Source organism: Lepus europaeus, chromosome X, assembly GCF_033115175.1.
Source record: "Lepus europaeus isolate LE1 chromosome X, mLepTim1.pri, whole genome shotgun sequence".
Lineage (NCBI taxonomy): Eukaryota > Metazoa > Chordata > Mammalia > Lagomorpha > Leporidae > Lepus > Lepus europaeus.
Window position 1 is genome coordinate 111,408,710 of NC_084850.1, and position 26,135 is coordinate 111,434,844.

General features: G+C 39.7%; 2 protein-coding genes across 2 annotated transcripts in view; both read right to left on the minus strand.

Moving 5' to 3' along the window:
* XK (X-linked Kx blood group antigen, Kell and VPS13A binding protein) overlaps positions 1–13,157 on the minus strand; it is a 53,246-nt gene extending 40,089 nt beyond the window's left edge. The window contains exons 1-2 of the mRNA XM_062183827.1: positions 12,876–13,157; positions 5,824–6,086 (exon numbers count right to left, since the gene is read on the minus strand). Of these exons, the coding sequence (XP_062039811.1) occupies positions 5,824–6,086; positions 12,876–13,120 (508 nt within the window). The 5' untranslated portion in view covers positions 13,121–13,157. The remainder of the gene's footprint in view (positions 1–5,823; positions 6,087–12,875) is intronic.
* Positions 13,158–23,641: 10,484 nt separating this feature from the next.
* The window catches only part of LANCL3 (LanC like family member 3), a 90,900-nt gene continuing 88,406 nt past the window's right edge, over positions 23,642–26,135 (minus strand). Inside the window, exon 5 of the mRNA XM_062184331.1 lies at positions 23,642–23,801. Coding sequence (XP_062040315.1) covers positions 23,642–23,801 — 160 coding nt within the window. The remainder of the gene's footprint in view (positions 23,802–26,135) is intronic.

Below are 26,135 nucleotides of genomic sequence, written 5' to 3' on the forward strand. Positions count from 1 at the left end.
ATCCCTGTTTTATACTATGTCCAGCTCCTCCCCCCAATTCCCCACCTCTGTCATTAGAAACTGTTCCTCTAAAATACCTGATTCAAACACGCCACACTGGCCACCCTTCCACGGATCCAGGTCTCTACGGGATCACTACACTGGATGTCTTGTAAATACCTCCAACTCACAATGACAGAAAACGAGAGGATTCAAGATCACTGGCATTGATTAAACACTAATAACACTGGATGATGGGAACAGCATAGGCTCCTGTATCTATGGGAGTTTGGGGGGCTGAACAAGGCAGTGGTGAGGTCCAGTGAGGCTCTCAAACACAGGTATCACTGATTCTACTTAGGTTGGGACACTTCAACAACCTGAGAGTTGGTGTTATGCCTGAAAATGCAGCTGAGCTGCTGGTTGTCTTCCCCTGCCTTCTCCAGGTGACCTGGGGTGATTCACACCTTGCCGTTCTTGTGGGCCTCTTTGTCTACCAGCTCAAGGATGTTGGTCATCAGGGGCTCGAGAACACTAAACAGGAAAATAGGTGTGATGAGCTCAGACACCAGACATAGTGCCCCTTTTGGAAAGAAGTTGTTCACATGGCTCTGCGGAACTGTATTTGGGCTCTTGCAGAGCGGGCAAAGGTTGGCTTCCAATGGCTGTAGAGTTGTGACTGCATTTTTCTGAGGCACAATGGTTACTGGGTTTTGCTCCAGTTGGCTCAACTGATTGTATTGCTGGCCTGGGCCTCTCAAGATACCAGCACTTATTCCCACACTCTATGTCCCTGTGTTCCAGCCACTTGTTGGTCAGGGAATTGCCTTTGTGACAACCTATATTTAGAAATGTCATTGCTGTCCACTGGGTCCTAACCAAGCCTGAGACTAGAAATACCCATCATGTTAGCCTGGTCACCCTAGTGATTAGACCGTCTTTCTGAGGGAACGCTAACTTTCTACTTGACTTTATCATTCTAGCAAAAAACAAACAAGAAAGTGTTTCAGGACAGGCACTGAGCACAGCAGGTAAAGTTGCCACTTGAGAAGCAAGCATCCCATGCCTGGTTCAAGTCATGACTACTCTGCTTATGATCCAGCTCCCTGCTAATGGACCTGGGAAGGCAGCAGCTGATGGCTAAATTATTGAACTCTGCACCTCCCAAGTGGTATACCTGGATGAAGTTTGGGGCTCTTGGCTTCAGAACGGCCCAGACCAGGTATTTAGGAGTGAACCAGTAGATGGAAGATCTCTCTGCCTTTCAAACAAACAAATAAAACTTTTAAATCTTTTAAAAATGTGTCTCAATGGAAAGACTACCCTGTCTTCAGGATTCCACCACAGGTTCTCTGATTCAAGCCTTGCATTGCCTGTGAACTCATTTACATCCCTTTGTAAGCTATGCTTCACTGACAGACATGCACCATGTCACATTCAATAGAAGTTCAATTATCTCCCTCTCATGCTGTAATAAAATCAGTTTTACCTCTGTTTACATATTACATCCCTGGTCAATATATCTGTTATCTGTTCTTTGGATTTTCTTTTGAGTTGGTTTTGACATCTACTTGTTCTCTCATGAGTTAAAGAGAATCATCAAAACACATTCATTTTAAAAAAATCAAACTTGGGCCTGATGCTGTAGTGCAGCGAGTGAAGCTGCTGTCTGCAGCACAGGCATCCAGATGGGTGACGGTTCAAGTCTGGGCTGTTCCAGATTCCTGCTAATGCACCTGGGAAAGCAGCAGAAGATGGCCCAAGTGCTTGGGCCCCTGCCACCCATGTAGGAGATCTGGCTCCCGGCTTCAACCTTGCCCAACTCCACCTGTTGCCATCATTTGGGGAGTGAACCAGTGGATGGAAGATTCTCTCTGCCTCTCCCACTCACTGTAACTCTGCCTTTCAAATAAATAAATACATCTTTTTTCAAAAAAAAAAAAAAAAACAAAACCTGAAACTGAAAGCAAAAACATATCCTACACCTGTTCCTTCTCCAGATTATTTTACTAATACAAATGAGGGTTCATGGTCTTAACATCCCATGACAGAAACCTGGGAACCATTCTTGACATCTCCCTCTGCCCCACTCTCATTTTAAACATTATGCCACTTAGATATCATTTTTTTAATTTATTTATTCTACAGATAGAGTTAGACAGTGAGAGAGAGAGAAAGGTTTTCCTTTTTCCGTTGGTTCACCCCCCCAAATGGCCGCTACGGCCGGAGCTACGCAGATCTGAAGCCAGGAGCCAGGTGCTTCCTCCTGGTCTCCCACGCGGGTGCAGGGCCCAAGCACTTGGGCCATCCTCCACTGCCCTCCCGGGCCAGAGCAGAGAGCTGGCCTGGAAGAGGAGCAACCGGGACAGAATCCGGTACCCCAACTGGGACTAGAACCCGGGGTACTGGCGCCACAGACAGAGGATTAGCCAAGTGAGCCACGGCGCTGGCCAAATGCATTCTTAAACATATGGCAGACCCTGAACCATGCTCCATTTCTAACAGCCTTGCCACTTCAGGTTAGGGCTTTCCTTCTTCAGAAATGTTAAGGCAGTGATTGGAGTTACTTAAGACCTTCCTATATGGCAGCTATCTATCTTTTAACAAGAGCATGTCTACTGTCTATACATATCCAATTGCTTTATCATTTAACTCTGAGAACTTATATTTTTCCAAGTTCTTAGGTTACATCTCAGACATCCCTTGTGACACTGATATTTTACAAGATAGGTTTCTTTTTCCCAAATGGAGTACTGTCTGCATAACTTGGACAAGGGTTGCCAAGGTTTCTTATAAGAAGCAAGGAAGTAAATATTTTAGGCTTTATGAGCCATCTGATCTCTTCTGCAACTATCCCCACCCTGAAATCACCACAGCCAAAACAAAAATGAAAGGGTCCAACTGTGTTCTAATAAAACTTTCTTTATAAAAATAGGCAGTGCCTAGATTAGGCCCAAGGGTTGTAGTTTGCTAATCTTTCAACTATAAAACTGTCATCACTATCAAAAACTTGACAAAATAAATTAAATCTACTTGTAAAAATCACACAGGCTATCATCATATCTGACTTCTCTTTGTGTCCCTGGACACAAAGAGAAAACAATAAACTTAGAAAAGGGTTTAGTGGTATGCGGAGAACTCACCTTGGTGAAGACCCATTTCAGTTAAAAGTCTACAGAGAACAAAGATGCTGCTATATTTATTGAGTACTTACTGTCTACCAGAACACATAGAAGACATTTTCATATAAATGTTAATCCAACAAAGTTCAAGGCCTCTACTTAAGATCCTGACTCATATATTAAGAATCAGGTTCAGATAACTTGGATAAGGGAGATAGCTCTAACATGCAAATATCCTATAACCTGCCATGAATAAAAAAAATTTTACCATTCAGTCCACAGGGTAGGCAAGAGGAGGACAAAACTGCACAGAGTGATACCAAGAAGAATGAAATTCAGATTTATAAAACTTACCAGAATATCTGGTTTTTAATTTATCCACAATACTAACATTGCGGGTGGAAGGGTGTTTCCCTTTCAAAATTTGAAGCCTTTTCACTTATATGCCCAATGCAAATAGAGGTTGATTTGTTTGTTTTGAAAACTGACTTAATAAAAATCTGCTCTTCGTTTGGTGATATGAGAATAGCCCAAAGCTTAGAAAATTGTATTCATTTAAAATCTAATATACTTGGGGTTGGCATTATGGTTCAAAAGGTTAAGCCACAGCCTTTGATGCCAGCATCTCAGAAGTATGTGGGTTCCAGTCCTGGGTGCTTCATTTCTGATCCAGCTCCTTGCTAATGTGCCTTGGAATACAGTGCAAGATGATACAATTGCTTGGGCCAGGGCCATCCATGTGGGAGAACTGGATTCGGTTCCTGGCTCCTGGCTTTGGCCTGGTCCAGCCCTGGCCTTTGTGCCCTATTTGGAGAGTGAACCAGCAGATGGAAGATCTCCCCCCTCCCTCTCTAACCCTGCCTTTCAAATAAATAAAAAATAAATCTTTAAAAAATCTTGATATACCTATTGATATTCAAGAAGATTGGAAACTGGTCTTGATTCCATCATTTACCACAAAGGCTATAACCATCTAAACCAGCTTAGAACTGCCATGGAAAGATAGAGATGAAATCCCAAGAGATTTTCATCTGGCGATTGTATTTTCAGATTCTGGTATACTTTATTTTTTAAAAAGGGCCACCACTGGGGCCGGCGCTGTGGCACAGCGGGTTAATGCCCTGGCCTGAAGCGCCAGCATCCCATATGGGCACCAGTTCGAGACCCGGCTTTACTTCCAATCCAGCTCTCTGCTATGTCCTGGGAAAGCAGTAGAGGATGACCCAAGTCCTTGGGCCCCTGCACCCACGTGGGAGACCCAGAAGAAGCTCCTGGCTCCTGGCTTCAGATTGGCACAGCTCTGGCCATTGCGGTCAACTGGGGAGTGAACCAACAGATGGAAGACTTCTCTCTTCTCTCTGTGTAACTCTGACTTTCAAATAAAATAAATAAATCTTTAAAAAAAGGGCCACAGTGGTATTTTTGGTCCTACATGCTCTTCCAGAACTCTGTCATTCCCCAGAAAGAATCAATTTACTTCCCTGTCCTTTTCTTGAACCTCAGCAGAAGTATGTGAATCCTTCAGAAAACAGAAGGCAGCAAGTGATGTCCCATGACTACCAAAGCTGGGTCACAAAAGATGATTAGTGGGGCCTGCATTGTGACACAGTGGGTAAAGCCACCACCTGCAGTGCCGGCACTGTTCGAGTCCCAGCTGCTCTACTTCCTATTCAGCTCTCTGCTATGGCCTGGGAAAGAAGCAGAGAAGGTCCAAGTCCTTGGGCCCCTGTACCCATGTGGGAGACCCAGAAGAATCTCCTGGCTCCTGGCTTTGGATAGGCCTAGTTCCGGCTATTGTGGCCATTTGGGGAATGAGCCAGCAGATGGAAGACCTCTCTCTCTCTTCCTCTCTGCCTCTGCCTCTCTGTAACTCTGCCTTTCAAATAAATAAATAAATAAATCTTAAAAATAAAAGATGATTAACCTCCACTTGGCCCTCTCTTGCTTTTAGGACACTTGCCCTTGGAAGCAGTCACACTGTGAAGAAGCCCAACATTGTTGTGAAGATGATATTTATCAAGTTCCCACACCTTTGTGCCCTTGCCCTCTTATCTTTATGCCTCTATGGCAACTGATGTCATGGTAACCAACAGACCCACCTGTTTGGCTAGTTGCCCACAACCCTGTTATATAATGGTTTGGCTCTGAGCCACTTTTTTTGGTGAGCTCACATAAGAAATTAGGGGGGGGGTGGCATGGTTAGGCACAGATACCTCCTAGTAGTCCAGTCGGCCATCCCCAGAGAAAGGCTGTGTTCCTGTGTACATTTTCACCCCCCACTGGAAATACAGAGGTATGAACTTGCACAGGCTACTAAGTTATTCTCCGTCCTGTCTAGACTTGGAGCTAGTCTCTCAGGAGTAAAACTCCTGAATCACACTTGTCCACAAACAGAGATCAAATCGAGAAGATCTAAGAACCCCCAACAATAGCCAGCATCGAGACATATGAGCAACAAGTCAAGTAAGTGAATGTGCCTTCAATGGATTCCAGCCCCCCAATCTCTGAGCCATCCCAGCTTACTGATCCACAGTATGCCTAGCCCCAAATGCAGATTTAAAAGTGAAATAAACATTATTATTTTAAATCACTAAATTTTGAGCTTTAACAACTAGAACACAAACTCAGGACTAAATCTAAGTATGAACGAAACAAAAATCAGTGCATGCTTTGCTTCCTATTTGGACCCCCAAATGTGGAAAGAAATTAAAAAGGTACATACATCTTCCAACAGTGACATGCTGCTGTAAGACACTTATATACAGCTGCAGGGTCAGCTGGGGGGCTGAGCCCAGAAAAGCCTGGATCACTGATGCCCGGCTGAATGCAGAGCGGTGGGTGAAGAGCTTGCCTTCGGCCTGGCCCACCTCCTTTTCAATTTCCTCAGAGAGGCCATTCTTGGGGATCTGCCACTTCTTGGTGATGCTGACATAAGGCTCTTCATTGTGACTGGACTGACAGTAGATGCAGAAGACTTCAAAACACCTGGAAAAAATATCAGCAAGTCATAATTAGAGACAGGCGACAGGCAGGATTTTCTGGTTTTTGGTTTTTTTTTTTTTCTTTTCTCCATCAGCTTGCTTCTCTAACCTGATTCTCAAAACTTGACTTGGCCACTCTGGAATACAGTCAACTCCTCTAAATCATCCACTCTAAAGACCAATTCTGAGAATACAGTCCTCTTGAGGCACTCCTGCAGGCCAATGTGAACTGAGTGGGGATCAAATTGAGAGGTAACCCTGAAAGCCACGGAGGCAAGGAAACCTATTAGAGAATGAGAAGGGGTTCAGACTCCAGAGTCATAGAAAAATGTTCAATTTCCCTTCTTGACACATATTAGCTGTGTAACCCTGGGAAAGTCACCTACCCCACCCTCAGCTCTTTTCCTCAATGATAAAGCAGAGATAATATCTACTTTGTCATATTACTATGAAAGATGGTGATAATTTAGTGTATATACAAATGTTCCACATTCAATAGATGCTTCAAATCACCCCCTGGTAAAGCAAGAGCTGTGATGGGGAGACTCCACCCCCTACCTCAGCACAGGGCAGCTTGACAGGTAGCATTTCACTGCAAGACTGTGACATATTACCTATCTCTGTGTTTTCATAATCCTTGACAGGGCAAAGCTAATCACAGCTGGGGGCTGCCAGGGATGTCTGATTTATGGAATTGCAAGCCTGTCCTAGGGAAGGAAATTTAACCAGTAACCTCTCCAGACTGAGAGAATATCAGACTTTTAAGACTGAGATCTCTATCAGACTTTTAAGGCTGGGATTTCCTCTGCAGGTAACGGATATGAATGCTGAAGAGAGAAAGCATACAGATTCCTATGATTAACTTTGAAGTACACACATAGAGAGACTGATAAATGGACAGATTGTGAGACAAAATATTAACTGTAGAATCTGTGTAGCTAACACTTAGGTGCTCACCGTAGTGTTCTTTCATTTTTTTCCCTGTATGTTTAAAAACATTAATAAAATGCTGGGGGAAATTGTGTTTTTTGTAGGAGTAAGAAAAGTGCTTATGGCCTTAGGTTTAAAAATTGTTAAAGCAATTCTCTCCATCCCCCCAAAAATGTACTTTTATAACACTGCCAGAAGATTTTACGGCTTCATCTATTTTATTGCATGTTGTTAACTTCATACTCTTACCCAAGGCAACTATGGCAAGGAGAATACATTCATAATTTGAAATAATAAAGCTTGTAGGAACTCTTCTGGCGAGTACAAAGCAGATGTATTTTGTGGTTACTTTTGTTCATTTGTTCCTAGGAAAAAGAAGGCCTATAGCTGTGTGTGTATGTGTGTGTGTGTGTGTGTGTATGTTGGAGGTGGGGGAAGGGAGAAGAAGAGGGAAAAGGGCAGACAGGCTTGTTTACTAAATTTTTCCCAGTGAGGACAAAGATATTTTAAGATATTAGATGAAAACATGTAAAACAGCATGGACCAGTTTGTTCAGTTGAAAATAATGTTAATGAAGTTCCTGTCAACAGACCAAGCCCAGCTGGTCCAACTGAAATTTCCTCTGAGGAAAAGTTAAAATCTATACCTGAGGACTATATGAGACCCAGCCAGTTCATGCTTAGAACAGCGGTGGGGAACGTCTGGCCTGTGGGCCATAAAAGGCCCATGAAATCATTTGGCCTGGCCCTGCCAAGGCAACTGCAGGCAGGACTCAAAATTCAATACATCGATAGCAGGTTAATTTTTAAGTTGATCATTTTGTTTGGCCCATGAATGATCCTATAAATGTCCAAATGGCCCTTGTCAGACAAAAGGTTCCCCACCCCTGCTATAGGACCACCAACCACAACAAGGATTAGAAGATACAATAAACAGATTATCATTTTTATTCTCAACTGAGTGATGAATGCTAACGCATTTTACTCAGTGCTATGGAGAATGCAAAGACAGCTAAATAGTACTGCCTCATTCAGAAGTGTATACTATTTAAATTAGATAATGGGACATATACATAATAATAAATAATAAAAAGAACTAACATTTATATATGGCACTTTTAGTTTATCAAATATTTTCTCATATATTATCTCATTTAGAAGGAAACCATTCTGCATAAATTTGAATCATGGCATATTTGTAATAGCAAAACTCTGAGAATACTCTAAAGGTCCCCAAAATAGAATAATTTTACATATCATAATATATCCATTAAAAATTAGGCAGTCCTTAAAATAAATGGTTTTAAAATACATCTATTAGCATAAAATATTTTTAACATACTTGGTAAATGAAAGAAGGATATGAGAATATATATAGAAAATTCCAGTTTTTGTAGAATGAGAATCACATGCATATATAAATACGAACAAGTTATATACATACCAAGAGTGGAATGTTTGAGCTGGCTTGCACTGACTGAAGACAGCCAACTGTGAAATTAGAATTTTGTGAGCTAAAACTGTTAAATAATTGATAGCTTGAATGGACATGGTGGGAGCTATACATTACAGAAATCAGCAAACACTGAACATCAGGACTTCTTTTCCCACAGAGATAGTTTAAAAGCAAACCACTTTTTAGTTTAGTGAGATAGTTTAGAAGCAAACCACAAAATATTAATATACACCAAAAACCTGAAGAATTTTTTCTTAGGGAATCCAATCAGAAGTTTGATTGCCTTCATTGAGCATATCTGTTTTCTGCTCTTCTGTCATTTCACCAACAAATGTTTTACTTGCATAAGAAAATCAAGCTTAGTTTTTAAAGACTGAAATAACTAATGAAACACCAACACATGTTAAGAATTGAATGAATGTAATGAGGGTTCACAGGAGAAAGCAATTCTCTTGGTGCCAAGGAGGAGACTGTATGAAACAGGGAGCAATTATAGAATTGCAGACAAAATGAAACTTCACTAATCAATCAGTGGAAATGAGAAGGTCCCAGAATGAGCTAATGGCACAGGTAGACCTTCTCCTAATCTGCTGTTGTCCCAGGTAACTCATTTTTCTTAGCATAGACATTTACATGTAGTAGGTGTGTAAAAAAAAAATGAAAGGGCCTACCAATAATCATTAAAAAAAACTGATAAAAGGGACCAGCATTGTGGTGTAATGAGTTAAGCTGCCACCTGTAATGACAGCATCCTATATGAGGGCCAGTTTGAGTCTAGGCTGTTCCACTTCGGATCCAGCTCCTTGCTAATGTGCCTGGGAAAGCAGCAAAAAGATGGTCCAAGAACTCGGGCCCCTGTCCCCACATGGAAGACCAGGATGGAGTCCCAGGCTGCTGGCTTCCTCCTGGCCCAGCCTTGGCCATTGGGGCCATTTGGGGAGTGAACCAGCAGATGAAAGCTCTCGTGCTCTCTCCCCCCTCCCCTTTTCTCTCTCTCTAACTCAGTCTTTCAAATAAAAAAAATTTTTTTTTTTTAAGTAACACTAGGAGGTTATTTCCTAGCTGAAACCACACACACTGGTGCCAACACAAATAACTTGTGATACCAGAGACGCCAATAAAGACTTTTTCCAAAGAAGAAACTGATGATGATTTCCTATAAGCCACGTTATCTTCCTATGACACACATGCCCTGCTAGGCTACACAGGAACCAAACTGGTTAAATAAAAAATGCCGTGAGACCTTTGAAGAGCCACTTGCTTAATCTCACTGTGCCTCAATTCCTGGACTGTAAAAATAAGATAATGAGAGCTCAAAGGTTTTTTCAGTGGATGGAACTAAATATTGTATGTAAAAGCATACATTTCTCATTGTAAATGAGAAGTGCTCTTAAAATGTAGACTATTATTATTTTATATCCTTTGGAAAGTTTACTATACAGAGAAATGCTATGGCAAATCATTTTGCATTGTTCCATAAAGATTTCTGGAATTTCTTTGCCTGTATTTTATAAACTCAGAACTTCATGGGCCATTTTTTCCCTATCCATGCTAGTAACAAAAGAGAAAATTCCCTCAATCTGTAACTCATTTATATTTACTCTTCCCAATTAATTTCTGAAAGTTAACATAACTGTAAAAAAAGATAAACATAATGCATTTTGGAGGGGCTAAGATATTTTCCCACAAGAATATCTATTTTTATTATCAATAAGATTTTCCTTAAAACTGAAAAAATTAAGTTGAAGGCATTATACAAATTTTGTATTACTTAAGCCCAACCTTAATGTAGAAACAACTATACAAACTGTAAATACAGTTTTAAATATAGGACTGATATAAATAAAATATGGTGCTATCCCAATGCCTCCCAAAAGCAAAGAAAGAGCAGAGCCTAGTTAGCAGTATTAGCCAGTAAAAATTAATGTATATATTGCAGTTTTACTGGGCTATCATGCTGCATGAAAAACAGCATATACCTAAAAAGAATGTGAGTTTGGCTAGTGTCCACTCGAACTTAAACAGAAATAAAACTGCCCATAAACATTTCAAAAATATTACTAAATCCCATCAATAAAGAGGTAGGAGAGAAACACCACAATTCCCTTTTGTTTGGGGAAAAGAATTGTGATATTTATGTAAACTGATGTCTTAGAGTTAAAATAGAATCAAACAGCAGGAAGAAATTTCAGTAAGATATTAAGTCATAGCCATAGACAAGAGCAAATCATTTTTCTTTTCATTCGGAAGCTAAGAGACCACATTTTGTATATCTCAGCTGTAAGATCATGGGTCCAATATCTCCTTGAAATGAATGAGCTGCATTAGAATGAGACTCCTTGTTGATGGAAAGGGGTTGCTTTTTGTTTTGGTTTTCATCTGTTATTTTGTTTTCCTCCCAAGAAGACAATGACCCATTCAGAAGTTTCTGGAAACACAGTTTTTTAAAAATAGTATTTAAACTTTCTATATAGCTAAGAAGTTGTATCTTCAAACCACCAAACCTTTTTATTTCTTTAATACAGTTAAAATATTTTATTATAAAAACCAAAAATATAGAACAGTATATCATAAAGGAGAAAATCATATACTGTTCTATTTTTTCAAGATAATATTATAGTTACTCATAACACCAGCCCTCTAAAAATTACCACTCTTAACATCTTGGTGTATTTTTTTGTCTTCAGGTTTATACTTGTCATACTTTTTTTAGACATAATACGTCATTAGCTTTGTCTTGGCCTACTCTGATCTAGAAACATTTTAAATGGTGGCAATGACTGGGTTTTATCATTTACTTGGATGGTTATTTACATTGTGTTTAAATTTTTTAAGTTTGCCAAAATGACCAAACTTTTTTTTTTCAAACTTTTGAACTACTGATAAAATATACTACATATTTCTTTCCTTTCTTTCACAAAGCATAGGGAACTTAATGAATCCTACCCCTTTTTTAAGAAGCGTTAGGAATGTGGTCTGGGGCCTTCTTTTGCTCATCTATCAAATGGGGACAATTACACGTACCTCCTGGTGAGAATCGAATGAACTGAGGCATATGAGTCCATACCAAACCATCCAGCACAGGAAGGTTTCCAGAAATGTCAGTTCCCCTTTCCCTGTTACTCCAAATCGCTTCAAGGTGCAGGACTTTTGAAAGTCCCCCTCATTCCCTTTTCCTTTTCCGCTCTGACTCTTCCCTGGCTATCAGCATGTGATTAGTAACTTCTCATTCCTGCCAGCTTACCGGTTTCTCTTTTCTAGGATTCTGCACTTCTGCAGGCTGGGAAACTTGTTCACCAGTTTGCACTGACTGTATGTAAACTCAATTCAGTATTCTGAGTGTCAGCTGTGATGCTTGTCTTTAAAATGAGGTACACAAGTTTTATAGTAGAGTTTTGTAAGATCTGTCTTGCTACTGGAGTGTGTGTGTGTGTATCTCAGAGAAAAAAAAAATTTCCTACTAGGAAAGGTTCCTGACAACCTGAATTTCCTGGCAGCTAAGGTGTGTCGTTGGCCTTTCCACCTCTTCTAATTCCTCTATCACCTATATTTAAAGTTCATTATTATAAATTAATTTCTAATCCAGAAAGACATTTTTTTCGTAGACATGAAAATAATACATTCTAAACTCCCTTCAAGGTCCTTAGAAAAGCCAAAGGCTGTCTCACTACCAAATATTTCTACTTGCTTTGTGTTCATAATAAAAATTAATTTCCAGAAAAGTCAGTTTTTATTAGTGCACAGCACCGTTTTATCTTCATGGCACACTGTGTTAGTTTCAGTATCTGGTTTTCTAAGGCAGGACCGGAAGACATTTCTACGACCCCTTGTATTTCCACACCGCATAATATTCATCACAACTCCAGGAGAAAAGCATGGTGTGTGGCTATCCAGACTTCTTTATGCGAAATAAATAAATAAATGTTTGCAAAGCGCTTAGAACAGTGCCTGGTACACAGCAAGCGCCATATGGTTGAGAAATTGTTACCTGTACACGCTTTTACTGCAACCTAGGCTTAGAACACGCTTCCCAACGGTTTGTGGCCACACAAGGCAATCCTGCCAGGGCCCACTTGAGCGCGGAGCAGGTTAAGTATCTGATGAGTTTGAACCACAAGAAACTGACATTTTTTTGTGTGAAATTTAGGTGAATGTTGGCAATTTCATTTGATGGGACCTAACAAAAAACGCAGAAGGCCTCAGTATTGTCACTATTGCGCCAGGACTCTGTCGCATGCCTGTGACTGGAATGGTGGGGCTGGGGGCAGGGCGGGTCGGCTTTGGGCCCAGCCCCAGGTCCAGTCACCTGTCCCTACCAGAAGGCCGCCCCGCCCCCCTCGGGCAGGTGAGGGGAGCGGCGGGAGGGGGGTACTACGGCCCGGGGTTGGCTCTGGGCTTGCACACGCACCTGAACAGGGGGCCGAGTTGCAGCAGGTGCAGCAGCAGCACCAGCGGGCGATCGCGGCTGAGGTCGCGGTGCACGAAGAGGAGCGTGAGCTGCACGAGCGCGCAGGGAAGCAGCGAGAAAAGCAGCGTCAGCGCCTGCCACATGCGGTCCCCTGCCGAGCGGTAGGTGCTGCTCAGGTAGAGCGCCGCCGTCGTCTCGGCCACGAACAGAAACACGGACGCCAGCACGGAGGCCGGGAATTTCATCTCCGCTCCTCAGCGGCGCGCACCAGGGGCGGACGCGATGGCGGTGGTGGGGGCGGCGGTTGCCTGAGGGGCTCCCGGCATGCCCGGCCCTGACCTGTTCCGCGCTCTGCGCAGCCCGCTGAGGGCACGCGGGCCCGGCCGCTGGGCCAGGACGCTCGAGCTGGGCCTGGGGGCGACGGAGCCGGCTAAGGGTGGGGCAAGCGGCGCCGTCCCGCCGGACACGCCCACGCGCACCGTGCGCCGCCCGCGCGCTAGACTACCCGCGGCGTCTCTTCAGCGACAGCCCCTGGCGGGCCGCGAACCCGCGCCTGGACACAGCTAGCGCAGCGCCACGCGGGGGCTCAAACGGAGACGGCGGGCCCTGCTGGCCCCTCGCGAAGCCTCTGGGTCCTAGAGTCCCTTGGTTCTTGCTCTCTGGAAACCATTCTGCCGTTGAAAAACTGCAACCGACAGACCCCAGAATTGGGGTCTGAATGCCTTTCCAGCTCAGTGTCTCCTTTTGGGCAGAGGAAACGGCTGGTTCTTCAAAAGGTCAGAGGCTCCTGTCTTTTAAAAATAACCAGACCACACGGCTGCTTTTCAAAGAGCAAGTGTGTTGTCACACACCCACCACCCAGATGGAGGAGGGAGGGAGATTTCCCTTCAGGTGCCATGTGAGCATAACCCCTTCCAAATACAGTGGTCTGAGCCATTGCTGTCCGTGGTGAGAACATCAGGTAATATCTAGGAACCAAAGCCTTCCCTCTAGAAAAACTGCCCACAAAACGTATTCATTTCTCTTTAGCTCTAACTCCGACAGGGCAAAGAGCAGGGCCTAATAAGGAAACAGTTTTCTAGCCCAAGGCATACCTCTGCTTGCTGGTCTGCCAAGCCCAAGACTAACAATTCCTTTCACCCAGTAAAATGTAACCACCTGGACATCAGGATGGACTCAGCCCCACAGATCTTGACCAAGCTCTTAAACCTCTCTACAACTAATTATTCCATGAAGGGGTTAGGCCTTAGCATTACAAGATGCATTTCTCTGCTGCAATTGGGTGATTTCAATCTTCAGGCACATTTGATACTCTTCTGTTTAGGAAAATAATACAAACACAAATAGAATGTGAAGATTCAGAAGGCATCAAGACAAAAAATATACAGGGAGAGAATGTAAGGGCCTGTTTTCCTTAGTTGTTGCAGTGACATGGGAAAATCTATTTATAAGGATTGAGGGGAGGATGGAGCCAACAGCTGAGAGGTACTAGGCCCTTTTTCCAAAAGGATTACTAATGTCTATTTATAGGACCTGTCAGGCCACTGTGTCCTGGATCAAGATACACACACTGTCACAAATAAAGAATCAGCAGCAACACTCCACAGAGAATTTGTATATTTTATCTGACACCATGGTTAGTTTTAAAAGGAAAATTAATCAGTAGCTTAGAATTATTAATTGGAACACACTCAATATTTAGTATTAGATTTTATTTTAAGGCAAAGGATTATCACAGGTTTTACATTAAGTGGCCTGTAAATACATGTGTGTTGTGGGGTGGGGCAATAAGCCAATAAATAACATCACTGTAAACACTATAAAGTCCAGTTTATGGGGAATTATTTTCTACAGTACAAAACTAATACAGAAAACACATTGGAAAGATCACAGTGTTCAGACCATTATGACAACAGTTTTTAAAAACAGTAAGGTGCATCTACAAGCTTCTGACTCAACTTTGCTTCTAAAGAGATTTATTATACCAGTGGCTCACAAGCAAGCCCCTACAGGAAGGTGGATCAACATCAACTGACTGTATTAATTCCCCCTCCAGGAACAACCAGTAACAAAAGCTGAAATCTGATGAGCATTTGCATGTTCAGGTGTGCACACCAGCTAACTTGCCCCAATGACCATGTCTTTCTGTATTATCATTTGCCATTTTGTCCTTGAGAATAATGTATACAATACAGCTTATGATTGCTAGCTTCCCTGTCAAACCACCAAAATGGATTTTCACCTCAGATCAATTTAATGTCATGTATTGCATTATATTTTCTCACTAGGACCAAAATATCCCATTCTTTTTAAAAATATTATATACAATAAATAGACTTATAGAAAGTGATGTTTTGGTATAATAATATGTAACATATCAGAATACTTGAGAATTTGGTTTTATTATAAAATATACTAGTATGACATTTTGTGATATAGTAAAATATCTGGCAGAATGTTCTGCTCTAAATTCAGACCTAATTGCTATTGATATGTCTGAAAGAGTCTCAAAGTACCTCTAAGGAAATATAATAATTAGCAAGAGATCAAAGAACCTGTTTTGGCAAAACGACATTTAAAAAAAAATCCCATTTTGTGTGCAATTCTTTCAAAATTTTAGTTATATGCAACAGATAACTGGTTGAGGATGACAGAAAATTAAGGATGACAGAAATTAACAATATTTTAAAGTAGTAATAACTAATCTATATTATTTTTATAATTTTGTTTTAAATATGCTTTTGTACTAAGTCAAATAGATTGCAAAGAGTATAATTTTATTAATAATAACACTAATTCATTAAGCAGTTCTTCAAAATTCAAAAGTATCTTAAATAATATTTTTCCTAGATACAATTAGGAATAATTAGTTATACTATATTGACAGATTATTCTTTTGCACTGTCCCCCAAATAGTTAAGGAATTGCACTAATTTGCTCCTTTTAAAAGGTATCTTTAGGAAGATGAGCCTGTTTTTCTTCAATGATATAATCATATCCTATAAGTACCATTATTTGTGCAAAACAAAGCTTTTTGGTGAAGCCAGATGTATTCACTTGGGAAACGCACAGTCCCAAATTAACATATGGTATTTAATTATTTCCCTGTAGTATATGGCTTTGCAAAGTGTTCTCCCCAATAACTGGATCTTACAAAATCTATTTTTAAAATTACTGTTCATTTTGTGCCATTAAATCTAAGAGATTAAAATTCAGACATTCCTTCCAAGAAGGGCTCCCAAAGATGTTCAACGTTGGGAGTGCTGTTACCACTTTAGAATGGGCTGCCTGTCCTTGTCAACAGATGCTAAAACCAAACTTACATTTGAGACTTTTCCTTCCATACTCCTGGAGAGTCTATGTAAAATTCATGCTACACTTTGCATTTACAAGAGTAAAGGTATCCTACTGCTACAGACTTAAAAAGACATTTCTAATATTGAAATATTAAAGTTGAAAACACAAAGACAAACTGATTATCTGAATCAGCCTTCTTATTTGAATACATCAACATTTAAGGGTTACTGTAGTTGACTTGAACTAAATTAAGCAGCAGAATTTATTGGTAATAAATTGCCACTTTAGCACAGATCTAAACACAAAACTTGTGAGTATAGTGGCAAAAATATCATTTGCTTATGATTGACTATAGTCAAGTATAGTCTACGTCTTCTTTAAACTGATGGCTATGTCACAGCTACTTCGTCCACATTATAAGAACAGCACACATTAAAGCATGTAAATTAGCACTACGTTCAAAAATATAAAGAAAGCATCTGCAGGAACTGTTTTACTTAAGAAACTACATGTATTATATGTTTACACATATACATGTCTAGTGCTACTTTTCTCATCTTTTTGGAATTTTCAACATTTCTGAAAGAACAAGAGAAAAGTGTATATTTGGGTATAAGACCTTATTTTGTAAAGGGTTATTGTAGAACAAAAAAGACATCTTGACCCTTGGGTGATTCTGAATACAAATGTAAGTATACATAGGATCCAAAAAGAGTGGAGAAAGAAAGGAAAACACAGTTTTTCTTATATAAAAATAACTTATGGCAATTTTTTGAATTCTTATAGATAAGAACTCAACAACTTCAGACAGGTTACTTTACCCAAGACAGTTTTCTGAATCTTTACCATGTGATCTCTGAAAGAGGGAAAAGAACTTTCCTAACACAGGATCCATTTTCCACAGGGCAGCTGTTAGTACTGCTGTGTTGCATTTGGGGATATAGCCCGATTCTCATACAAACATGAAGTATTCCATTTCCATTTTCTCTCATAACAACAAAAATATCTAAGCAGTAGGAAGACCTTATCAGTACAAGGAAACAGAAATAGGATGCTAGCCTTACACTATCCAACACAGTGGTCGACACATATGTGACTTGCATATTTGAAATGTGGCCAGACTAAATTGAGATGTGTGCTAAGTGTAAAGTACACACTGCATACTGAAGTTTCAGTACAAAAGATGGAAAGTATCTCTTTAGTATTTCTATATTGACCGCATATTAAAATGATAATACTTTGGATATATTGAGTTAAATATGAGGGTTTTTCAAAAATTGTGGCAAAATGAAATTAAAAGATGAATTTATTTTGGTGCAAAAATTTTTTTGAAATTCCCCGCTTAAATTTTTTCATAATACACATTTTATGTAAATTTTTTGAAGAGCCCTCTTATAAATGGATTTCAAAAAGATTTGTGCCAAAATAAACTCATACTTAATTCCACTTTTCTACAAACTTTTTGAAGTACGCTCATACATGATTAAAATTAATTTCACCTTTTTTCTTTAATTTTTTCTTAATGAATTACCTATGTGACCTGCATCTGTGGCTCACACTACATTTCTATTGGACACTGCTGCTTGTCTGTGAAATGCATGGCTGTTGTCTTCTACAGATGGCTACTAATGGCTTTATCCAGGCACAAGTTTTAATAAAAATGAATTTTTAAGATAGACGTCTTAAAATGTAATGAGTGCCCTAGTTAACTATGTGCTAATTTATTGGGGAGCATTTAGCACATAATTAAGACCCACTCATTAATCAAGTTATGCTAGAACACGTTTGTTCACTTGGATATATCTAATAGATAAATGTTGAATTTTATTTCATATATGATATTGACTGTCTCATTACTTGCCCGCGTACACACACACACACACACACAGAAATTATTTCCTAGTAGAATTAAAAACAAAAAAGCAAAGAGAAAGCACACACACAGTCCTTGGAAACCACTTTCATAGCTCTGGATGGTTGTACCTCGTTCAGCTTTCTCCCTCATGTCTTCTTCCTTGGTATTGTGCAGGTAGGAGAAAGGCAAGCAGAGAGGGCGGTCTGCTCTTTTAATGCATACTACTTGCCAAACCCCTCCTTTGCCCAGAACAAAAATAGAGATGATTTAGTTTTCAATGCAAATGTTTCAAATTCGGTTCAGAGGGAGAAATACCAGGGGCAGAAAGGCAAAAGAAGATGTAGGGGATTCTGTAGATAAGGGACTTTGCCATTTGTGAAGAAGTCTAGGTGGAAATGGTAAGATTCAATATTTTAAGAAAACACAAATATATTTTTAAAGCTCTAAAGGCATCATCCATCAGCCTCAATTCATTAGCACTTTTAATTAAAGAAACAAGGAGAGAGATCACACTTCCAGCAAGATTTATGATAATGGTAGAGGCCCATACATTTAATGCAGCATCAACTTTCTGGTTGTTTTTTACAACAGTAAAAATAAAAAGGACCAGGTTTATTTATGGGGAGAAAGCAGGATAAATACAGCCACCATCATATTCTTATGCACAGCCACACTCATAGAGGGTTGTCCTGGACTTGTGATCTGACTACAAAATAGGCCCAATTCCTGTGGCTACTGACCTTGAGGTCGAGCCTTCTGTCCACAGGGGAGTCCAGGTTTATTGAGACTGGAGCTCTTAGCCAAGAACAGACATGGACAGAAGAGGTAAGGAGAACACCTACCCGCCCCCCCAGGAGAAAGGAGGTCACATGATTAAGCAGACACGGGAAAAAACATATGAGAATTAACTGCTTAAAGAGGAGAGGAAGTTGCTGAATTGGGGGTGCTTTGGGATTAGAGGTCCCAGGAAGCAATAAAACCCATGGGTTAGACTCAACTGGTACTTAGCAGAATTAAATATGCTTATACTTTGGGATGTGCATTTCCTTGCCGTCTCATCTGCCCTCTTTGCAAAGTTTTCGATGCACACTCTTAGATGCAGCAGATAAAGGCTCAAGTAGTTGGATCCCTGCCATTCACATGGGAGACCTGGGTTTTGTTTCTGGTTTCTGGCTTCAGCCTAGGGCAGCCCTAGTTGTTGGGGGTATTTGGGTAAATGAAGCAGTGGATAAGAGATCTCTTTTTCTCTCTCTGCTTTTTCAAATAAATAAAAATAAATATATATTTTTTTTAAAAAAAATTCTGTAATTAAACCAGCCTTGGTAAATCAGAATCTGAGACACACATGTCTTAGTCAAGACTGGTGGTAGAATATTAAAAATTTACAATTGGTTTTACCCATTTTTAGGCAGACTTCAAGCACTACATCCACATATGGAGATTCCATTTGGTTTACATGCTTACTGGAAGTCATAACTTATCAGGATTCTCTATGCACACAGTAGGTACTTAAAATATAGTACCCCTTTTAAATATATAAAGGGACTACATCTTACTCTTTTATATCCATTTTATCATTGACAACCCTGTGAAGTGGGTAGGGTGCTGCTACTGATGACAATGATGATGGTGATGGTGGCCCATGAAGTTGCAGAACAAGGCTTTGAGATTTCCAACACAGGGCTCCTTGCACTGCTAATATTTTTCCTTTTAATTGTGTTTTTTTTTTTAATATAGTTACAAATCACAAATCCCTTTTTCCACTGAAATTACTAGTATTTGCTCTTTACAGATATTGAAATAATTTGAGAACTACCTTGATAAAAATCTTGGTGTGTCAAAAAAAGTTAAAGTTGCCAGTGAGGCCGATGCCATGGCGCACTAGATTAATCCTCCGCCTGCGGCGCCAGCATCCCATATGGGTACCAGTTCTAGTCCTGGTTGCTCCTCTTCCAGTCCAGCTCTCTGCTGTGGCCTGGGATAGCAGGCCCAAGTGCTTGGACCCCTGCACCCGCATGGGAGACTAGGAGGAAGCACCTGGCTCCTGGCTTCGGATAGGCGCAGCTTTGGCTGTTGTGGCCATTTGGGGAGTGAACCAACGGAAGGAAGACCTTTCTCTGTCTCTCCCTCTCACTGTCTGTAAACTCTACCTGTCAAATAAATAAATTAATTAATTAAAAAAAGAAAGTTGCCAGTGCATGACCTCTCTTTTAGCATAGGCCACGGAAATGACTGTTTCCCTAGTTATCAGTAAGTGAATGTTGTTATCTTAATAGCACACTCAACTTCCTGAAGAAGTATAGGGAAATAATATGCTGTCAAACCTGTTTTTCTAAGATAGCATTTTAACAAGAAAAGTAAAGACTTTTGACTGAAATAGGATTGAGTAAAATAAACATTACTAATATTTTGGGGACATTTGGAAGAAAAGGTATGTAATTGTGTTAATGAAATAAAATACACAAAATGTCCTTTTGCAAAATATAATGTGTTACTAAGTGACTTTTTCAATGTATCCTCATCATTTCTATTATCTTCAGGGTTTATACTTGTGCCACATACAGTAAGTAATATTAAAAGTATGTTGGTGAAAATGCCCCCATAGCCTTTAAGAGGCAACATGCCTATTGTACTACATTAAGAATGTTACTTGGGGCAGGTATTTGATACAGCTTTTTAGATGCTGCTTGGGATGCCTACATCCATATTGGAGAGCCTGGGTTCTCAAGTCCCAGCCCTGCTTCTAATTTCAGATTCCTGCTAATGCACATCCTGGGAGGCAGCAATGATGGCTCAAGTACTTGGGTCCTTATCATCCACATGGAGGACCTGGATTGAGTTCTTCGCTCCTGGCTTCAGCTTAGCCCAGCCCTAGCTATGGCAGGCATTTGGGGAGTGAACCAGCAGATGGAAGATTGCTCTCTGTATCTGTCTCTCTGACTTTCAAATAAAATAAAAATTTTTTTTTCAAAAAAGAATGTTACTACATAGAAAAAGACAACGTGAGTAAATAAGAGGTGGCATGCCAGTTTCCCACAATAAAATATAAAGGTCTTTTTGCCTCCTTAATGAGGAAAATAGAAGAGTCCCTTCGCAAATCAATTATTCTGTTCTTCCAGGAATAAGAAAAGCTTCAACATGTTGAAGCACTAACAAGCCTACTCTTCTTTCTACCTTACTGAGATATCATTTCATAAAGACAACACCAAAACATGGCTTTTGCTTGAATTTGATACCAAAAAGGGCTGCCCCCTCACCATGGTCAGCACAATGTGTTAGTTACCTCACCAGATCTTAAAAGGCCAGGTAAACAGGGAAGAGGTTCAGTTTCTCTAAAATCCCTAGCAATAGAACTGATATGATGAGCTAGGGTTTCACTTCTTAATGTTTTTGGTGTTCAGTTTCAAGGATGAATGGTGGAAGAATCAGCAAACAGAAACAGAAGGTAACTTTGAGGGAAGGTTCATTGTTATCTCTCCAACTTCCAGTGTAGAATCCCGAATAAAGTTGAAAAGTGAAACCATGAGTTTGAATCCTTGTTCTGCCCTTTAGCAGCTGTGAGACTTTACAGAAAAAAAAAAATCTAACCAACCTCAAGGGGACATGGAATGATGAAAAAAAATGTATGTGTTCCATAGGCCCTGATATTGGAATGGTTATTATCTTTAGTCTACATGAGCTATATGAAATGAAGTTAAAATGAGATGGCGAAAAGCAGGCATTGCTATCATGTCAAAAGGAGACCACTTTGCATCTTGCCTTATGGTCTTGCAAAAGGTACTTGCCTATTCATTAAGGAAATTATAGAACCCAATTTTGGGAGCCGTTTGAAACCTGCTATTTATACAGTATTTCCCCAAAGTGAGTGTTTTCACAGATGAACAAATGAGGCCAATTTTATATGATTACATCTGAGGATGTAAAAAATGGAACAATAAGCTTAAAAAGGTCTCATAGTTTTAAAAAATCATAATGTTGCAGTTGTTTTAGTGAGTGAAAACATACACAGAGCCATAAAACACACAGAGTTCTTACTGTTTGGGGGTCAGATTCTTTTAGAATCTTATGAATACAAGAGATTACACCCAAAAATGAGTGTACACACACACACACACACACCAACATACACATAAATTTTTTAGGCAACAGAGTATTCCCTAACACTTCCAAAAGTCTACCTATGATTCAAGTCAGGAACTAGTGAACTATGAACAATTGCTAGGAGTTTACATGAGGATAGATGGCACACAAATATACTTGTATACACATATGTGCATATATACACATATATACATATATCTTCAAATATTTAACAACTATTTAAATAACTAAGTCTTATACAGTATGAAATTTGCAATGACCATATTCTAAGAAAGGGGTAGACTCAGGTTCTGCACATTTAAATGACAGATGCTCCTACAGTAGTTCTGCAACTCACTATTTAATTGAAGCAGCTTCACAATTTCTATGTGTTTACTGCAGGACTGTATATGATATGATAATTTGACTCAATGGGTATTGTAGCCAATTTCTAGCAGATTTTGGAAGGTAAGGTGACTAGCTAGGGTGTTCCCTCATCTCTTAATCTAATAATATTAAAATACTGAGCAATGTTCTTTCCACAAACTGTGGTGCTTCTCCCAGCCTGTTTCTGCCTGTCCTAGGGGACACAGTATTCTATCAAAGGCAGAAACGACACATCTTTGTAGTGGTTACCCTGATGTTTGAGATGAGTGATTTTTACCAATAGTATATTTTACAGTTCTGCTAATAGCTTCATAGTGATTATGTATATAAATGCATTTTAAAAATAAATTACTAACAACAGATGATACACAGCTCACACTTCAAACTGAGAAAAACACTGGACAGCAAAACTTGTGACAGTATTTGCTAGCATATGAATTTTGCTGTTCTAATTGAGCATTAGGAAAGGAAAAGGAACCAGGAATAGATGTTCTGAGGCCTAAGGAAACTTTTGAATTTCAATGTATAAGTTATGACATGATTTCTTTAAAGAGCCCAGGGTAATGATAAAAAAAGACACTGATATGCAAATATCTTCATTCAGTAAACATCATGAATTTCAGTAAGTAAAGGCATAGGACAACTAAGTTTTCTTTTATGTCCTTCAACAACCTGACACTTCATCCCTACTTGCAGCTTTCAACTGGGCAATGACTTTAGTTTTTAATTGTCTTTTTTTCCCTGAATTTAGGGGTGGAGGGTACCCACAATGGTCAAATACTTTCCAAATGTGAAGGTATTAGCATTTTATTGCCCTACTCCACATTTCCATTTCAGTTTTATTTTCTATATCATAACTGAAAATAGATTATTTCTCTTTCCTGTTTTCCTTTGATCCCTGGTTTCACATCTATTCCCTGAAATACTAAATCTCTATGGTTTTAGATGTGCAGCAGCATCTTTGTTTTGCAGATTGTCTCTTGAGTTTGGTATCACTGCCTTCACCTGCCTTCTCCCCTCCTTCTGGTGGCAATGTTAAGGCTCATGGTTGTGATACCATTAAATGTGGTTTATGTGGAAACTGCCTTGGGTAGGCTCAGGAAATCTCAGGGGACTTCAGCAAGCCCACAGTGGAAGATGGACCCTTCTAAACAAAGACGCTGAAGAGAGGGAATTCAGCCTGATTGGGCTGCAGCAGATCGATGAGAAAGCACACGGTCCCGGAGAAACCTTCATACAAGCTGTAGATGCTTTCAAGGACCCGAGAACCGGCCTTGAATTCCTCAGTAAATAAGAACTGAGCAAACCTAAAAGAAGAAAACATAAAAAATTTTAGCATGAGTGTTTCCATATAATTGACCATGGGTCCGTATTTCCATTTCTGCTGAATTAAATGTCTAGCATTATTTTATTCCCAGAATTATGTAATTATTTTAAGACTTTTTCTATGGGGCTGGCCCTGTGACACAGCAGGTTAATCCTCCATCTGTGGCGCCAGCATCCCATATGGGCGCTGGTTCTAGTCCCCTCTTCCAATCCAGCTCTCTGCTGTGGCCTGGGAAAGCAGCAGAAGACGGCCCAAGTCCTTGGGCCCCTGCACCCATATGGTAGACCAGGATGAAGCACCTGGCTCCTGGCTTCGGATCGGCACAGCTCCGGCTGTTGCGGCCATGTGGGGAGTAAATCAACGGAAGGAAGACCTTTCTCTCTGTCTCTTCCTCTCACTGTCTGTAACTCTACCTCTCAGATAATAAATAAAATCTTTTTAAAAAATGACTTTTTCTCTGTTAAAAAAGGAACTATTATATAATTGTGTATGTTTCACAATAAATCATGCTGGCAAGATAATCCAGAGTTTACAAAGCAAAGCAGATTGGTATTTTCTGAGGATTTGATTCCTCTATCATCTAATAATTAAAAGCAAAAGATGACAAATCACTCTACTTTTATTTATCTTGAATAGAATTAAACTGATATATCACTGTTCCTTTTTTTAAAAAGTAAATATGCTGTGTTTTTGCAGGCGTATTATTTCTAATCTGGGTTTCATTTATATGTGACAAAGAGCAGAGACTGAAAATAAATAGCCACGATTTTATACAATCTGTGCTTTGAGCAAACAAAGGAAGAAGATGAATGGGAAAAGGCAAGCAACCTTTTATAACAATGACATCAAACAGCAAATTCAGCTCCATGACAGATTATTTTTTAAAACATCACCTTAAAAATAAATTACTGACCTCTAAATTCTCTAAGAAAGACCTTTTTCGTTTACTCATATTTGCCACAAATCCTATTCAGATATTTGTAATGAGTAACATTTGTATAATATTTTATAACCTTTAAAATGTTATCACCTATGTCATCTTTTTACTAATTTGCTCTACTTGTTTTAATCAAAAACAAAAATAATCAATAATTCAGAGGCTGGAGATCACAGCTTCTTAAGGTCCAAGAGCTGATACTACCATAAATTTAGATTATTGGTACTACATAGGGGGTCTGATGAACAATAATTACCTATTTGATCTTTTAGGGTGTCTGAGATTATTGATGGTAGCTTAGAATATATCAGCAGGAAACATTGAAATTCTGTTTGGTACAATTTTTCTTACAATTCTTTTCCTGAACATGCAACAATTTAAAATGGAATTTTAAATTTTAAACAGAAGAATGGTGCATCTTAAGAATTAATTCAAGATTTATAATTTCATAATTAAGTCAGTATCATAGTATAGCTTCAGAAAGGGTCTTAATCTTTTTAGTCCCTATGCATCATTTGCAGTATGGATTCCTTCTCAAAAAAAAAAAATAATAAGAAGAAGAAGTTTCATGTGCATAAACTAAAATACTTAGGATTACATAGGAAGTTAACTTCATTAAAACACAGTAAGCAAATTTTTAAACCAAATTTATATTATAATAACATATATGTCCCTTATTAACACATTAAATGAAAAAATATATTAGTGGTTCAAATAACTCCTGATATGCCTAAGTAGTGATGGGACTAAAATATATTTTACAATATCTGCAACAATAGTAATATGACATGAGAATATTTATTGCTTTTATCAGTTGCAGAGTCACAGTTACTGTTAATACTTATTGAGCTGGGCTGGTGCTGTGGCGCAGCGGGTAGAGCCGTTGCCTGCAGTGCCAGCATCCCATATGGGCGCTGGTTCTAGTCCCAGCTATTCTACTTCCAATCCAGCTATCTGCTATGGCCTGGGAAAGCAAGATGGCCCAAGTCCTTGGGCCCCTGCATCCATGTGGGAGACTTGGAAGAAGCTCCTGGCTCCTGGCTTCAGATAAGCGCAGCTCCAGACATTGCAGCCAATTGGGGAGTGAACCAGCAGATGAAAGATTGTCTCTCTCTCTCTCTCTCTCTCTCTCTCTCTCTGCTTCTCCATCTCGCTCTATGTAACTATGACTTTCAAATAAAATAAATAATTCTTTAAAAACAAAAAGAAGTGGAGTAGCCAGGACTCGTGTCAGCACCCATGTGGGATGCCAGCATACCAGGTGGTGACTTTACCTGCTGTGCCTCAGTGCCAGCCCCAACAGGTCATTTTAAAAAAAAAAAAACTTACTGAGTTATCTTATCTGTGACTTACTACTTATATTTAGAATCGAAGGCA